The sequence below is a fragment of the Macadamia integrifolia genome, chromosome 6 (assembly GCF_013358625.1).
Source record: "Macadamia integrifolia cultivar HAES 741 chromosome 6, SCU_Mint_v3, whole genome shotgun sequence".
Taxonomy (NCBI): domain Eukaryota; kingdom Viridiplantae; phylum Streptophyta; class Magnoliopsida; order Proteales; family Proteaceae; genus Macadamia; species Macadamia integrifolia.
This window is the reverse complement of record NC_056562.1, coordinates 35,389,488-35,393,782: the sequence shown is the minus strand read 5'-3', so window position 1 is coordinate 35,393,782 and position 4,295 is coordinate 35,389,488. Positions and strand designations below refer to the sequence as shown.

The following is a 4,295-nucleotide window of genomic DNA, read 5'->3' as shown; positions in this document are numbered from 1 at the left end:
TTGAAAAACTAACAAACCCTTATAACCATGATAAAAATAATATAATAACCACGACTGTTGATAGTGCAAACTCCCATGGGGTGGGAAACAATATTCCTCCCTAAGAATGAAGGGGAGACTGAGTCTAGGATCATATGGTCATGGTCTCATCCATTCTTCGTGTGTGTAATTTGGTGGCCAGGCTCTATTTCTTCCCTTAGTCTGATGGTGGCTTGGGGAGCCTTGAATGACGTCCCTCGTAGACCAACTAGGAGTGGGGATCATTATATATGGACAGCCTCTCACACGAGAAGGTTTATTTCTTCGTCGGCTTGGGAACTGATCAGAGCTAGGGCTGGTGTTGTTCCTTGGTTTGGTGTGGTTTTTGTGCAAGTATCATATTCCTCACCAGAGTTTCATTGTGTAGACTGTAGAGAACAATGACCCTTAATGTCTTTATGCAAGCCTTCCATAATCGCAAGCAGATCCGTTCAATCCCTTTTTGCTATTTTTTGTTGGAATTTTGCTAATTTTATTGGAATGAGGTGAAAGACCTCAACCACCTCTTTTTCTTTTGACATTTTACCCACTTTTGGGAAGGAATTCTGTCACTCAACTACCTCTTTTTCATTTGACATTTTACCAACAGCATTTGGGAAGGAATTCTGTCCAGGTGTTGGGCTGCTAAGAGGAGAATATTTGGATTGGAGAGAGAATAGAAGTGAGAACATGAGATCCTTTGGGGGATTTTGTTGTATCACAACAATTGCCAAGCTCACCTTTAGTGCTTCTCTCTATCACATTTGGACAGAGGGAAACCTTAGATGTTTAACTAAAAAATCTAGAACAGTGCAACAAATTTTAGACTCCATTTTTCTTACATGGAAGGGAAGCTTCTCTTATTTTTAGGCTAGTGGGCCTCCTCCCTTAAGGATAGACGTATTGTTTTGTCTTGGAATCTTTCGAACAAAGAAACTTGAGCTTCAAGGTGGAGAGTCCTTTCATAAGTCGACCATTGTGGGACTAAACTCCCCTTCTATTTATAGTCATGGAACGCATTCATTGTACTAACTCTCCCATTTTTGGGCCATGCGCCTCGATATGATCAGTGCACAAATAATTAGCTTTAATACCATTTGATGACGTCTAATCCAAAAACCTGAGCTTCAGAGTAGAGAGGTGGTTTTTCCCAAGATCATAAGCCAAACTACCGTACACTACTCAACTGATTTAAGACTAAACTCTCCTCCCATTCATGACAATAAAGCACATTTGTAACATTATAACCTTGTTTAGTCAGCTCCTCTGGCCATGCCTTGTTCACTTTTAGATTAAAAAATAAAGTTGCAAAAGCAATTTTGATCTTTTGCATAAGTTATGTTTATTCCTTTCTTTATGTTTTCCTTCCACTAATAAATATTTGTGTCATTCGGTGACAAATCTGTAAGCATTTCAACAACAACAACTAATATATTTTCTTATCAACATCAAGACATTAGATTAATACAATATATATGAACTTTTGCGCTTTCCACCAACTAACCGTTCAGTTTCAAACTTTAGTTACCACTGTTAGACCCCATCATACAATTTTTGATAGGGTTTGTATAATTGTAAATGGGTTACAAGGTACTGTAACCTATTTTTCAATACCCCTATTGTCTTTATTTTACAATAAAATTGTACCTAACCATGGTGTAAATATAATATTTTATTTTTAAAATATGAACGGTCAACCAAAGCATAAAAAAATTGTTTAAGGGTAGTCATGTAAATTCTCAACAATGCATCTATTCCTTACGGGGGGGAAGAAATCCTCATGACTTTCCAGCCCGTTGAATCACTAATTGGATGTCTAATTAATTGCAGAGAAGAACTGAATCTTTCATTTCCCATTTTTCAAACTATATTTCTTCTACTTCTTCGATGATTTCGATGGAAGAATTCCTCACACGAGAGGGAATTCAAAAAGGATTAGAGACAGAGAAGATTTGTCAACCAGAACAAGAACAATATCTAAACTTTTTTTTTTTGGTGAAACTGGACATAGCCCCTCTCTCTCTCTAAATTTTTCTTTTCTTCTCTCACTTATCTCTGACATCCAAGGTCTTATTCTCAAGGGTATTATCTTATTGAAAAATAAGGGAACAAGGTATTATAAAATAGGTTACAAATTGTGAAATGTAGAGAGCCCAAATCAAAATTGTGATTTGGGAGTCTTCCATGAAAAAGTAAACAATCAATCTCCAAATTGAAAGAATGTGTAAGATTCTACATATATACTTTTCATGTCCTGGCACTAACAAGAGGCGAACGAGGTGACATGATGCATGGAGACATGATAGCTTCGTCCATCCTTCGTGCTGAGAAGCTTAATCGAAGATTGCTCCTGAAAGGTTTGCGCCTAATAGCAAAATTCTGTATTCTCTTAAGAGCTACTTTCATGGTCTCATCATCCATGTTTGCAAAACAAACCCTGAACCAACCAGGCTCTGAGCAATGAAAAGAAGAACCTGCAGAGACATTGAGCTTAACATCATGAATAATCACTCTCCATAACTCCATCTCTGCTTCTACTGTTGGTTCTTTCAGTAGTTTCCTTAAGTCCATCCAACAAAAGAGACCAGCATTGCTCTTTAAGCATCCAATGCCTACTTTACGAAGCTCCCCTGTAATGATCTTATACCTTTTTGCTAGCCTATTTGCATTCTCAGTTATGAACCTTTCTACGAACATATCATCTGATAACAGAGATGCGATCATGTGTTGTGTCTGTGTGGAGACTAATCCAAAGCTTGACATCTTTCGAGCACAGTTCACGACCTCATCATTGTATGAGTAAACTATGCCGACCCTGAAGCCTGGGAAACCCATATCCTTTGAGAGGCTATACGCGATGTGGATCAGATCTCTATTGCAGGTATCGTCTCCCTCTATTATCTCTGCGATGCTTATGAATTTGGGTTCATCGAAGACAGTGGCTGCGTATATCTCATCGCAGACTAGGTGGATGTTCTTCTCATTGATGAAGCTTACTATGGATTGCAGTGTCTCTCTGTCCAAGATGGTCCCTAAGGGGTTTGATGGATTGGTGATCATGACGCCCTTTACGTTGATGTTGGCTTCTTGGGCTTTCTGATATGCTACCTCCAAGGCATCTTTGGTGATCTTGAAATCATTAGAGCTTTCACAAACGACTGGAAGTAGTTGCACTCCTGTTCTCCATCTCAAATCTCGATCAAACCTGCAATTGATACATAACTCGTTTAATAAAACACTAAAACTGATTGAAAATGTTAACAATAAATATCAGTGTCGAGGTCATACACGAAAGTAATAATCTCACATCCATGACCAGTAAAAAGGACTTTGTAATTGTGTATTTATTTGACCAATCCGATGGTCTTAAGAAACTTTTGCTCCAATTGAATTGACTTTTAAACTTCTATTCCAACCAGTATAGTAATCCATAAAAAAATCCACCAAAAGGTCATTTTGTTGACTTTTTGCATTACCCTCTTTCTCTCTGACCCTAGTCCACATCATTCTTTGAATTTTTTTTTTTTTTTTTTTGTTACTCTTCGAAAGAGGAGAGGAGAAGAAGAGAAGAAGAGAAGAAGAGAAAGAAAGAGATACATACGCTGGGTAATAAGGTGAGGGGATGAGGAAGGCATCTCCAGGGTCAGCCAAACAAAAGGTGAGCATCTCGTTAGCTCCAGTGGATCCACCTCCCATTACTATGCGATTGGCGTCGAATGTCACTCCTCTTACTTTCCCCATAAACTTCGCCACAGCCTATATCAAATTTAAAAGACCCGCCAATATTAGTAGTGAATCCAACAATTTGATTAATTTATCCCTTAATCTAATAACAATGTAGAAGAAAAAGCGATCCCATATGATCTTACTTGTCTAAAGGCCAGCAAGCCATGGTAGTCCTGAAAGATGGCAGTATCCTTAAATTCTTTGACTCCTTCTGCTGTGCAAATAGATGCTTGTGGGTTTCTTCTCATCCAATCTTCAATCAAGTCGAAGCCAAGCTGATTTTCTGCAAGACCCATCTGGATAACTCCATTTGGGTTTTGGATTGGGTGGAAAGGGTTGTTGTCGTAGGCTTTCCATCCATCAAAATATGAAGAGTCTTCGCCATGTCCATGGTTTGTTGCAATCTTAGATAATAGCTGTTTCTGTTGCTGATCACTCGATGTGGATCCCATAGTCATTCTATGTAGTGCAAAGCTAGAGAGAGAGAGAGAGAGAGAGAGAGTTGAGTAGTGGATGCAGAGGATAATGGGCAGATCAGAGAACAAGCAGTG

General features: G+C 38.6%; 1 protein-coding gene across 1 annotated transcript; it reads right to left on the bottom strand.

The window, feature by feature from the left end:
• Positions 1-2,052: 2,052 nt before the first annotated feature.
• On the bottom strand, positions 2,053-4,295 carry LOC122082576 (1-aminocyclopropane-1-carboxylate synthase-like). The gene is made up of 3 exons (XM_042650235.1): positions 3,888-4,295; positions 3,620-3,774; positions 2,053-3,223 (listed from the first exon to the last, which is right to left on the bottom strand). The coding sequence occupies exons 1-3, from the start codon at positions 4,200-4,202 to the stop codon at positions 2,266-2,268; spliced, it is 1,428 nt and encodes a 475-aa protein (XP_042506169.1). The 5' UTR covers positions 4,203-4,295; the 3' UTR covers positions 2,053-2,265.

Bases quoted from the DNA above. Each gene is read 5' to 3' on its own strand.
- LOC122082576 (XM_042650235.1), bottom strand. From the start codon at position 4,202: ATGACTATGGGATCCACATCGAGTGATCAGCAACAGAAACAGCTATTA. The intron at 3,775-3,887 runs GTAAGATCATAT...AATTTGATATAG, and splicing joins GCTTGCTGGCCTTTAGACAA to GCTGTGGCGAAGTTTATGGG. The intron at 3,224-3,619 runs GTATGTATCTCT...TATCAATTGCAG, and splicing joins CCCTCACCTTATTACCCAGC to GTTTGATCGAGATTTGAGAT.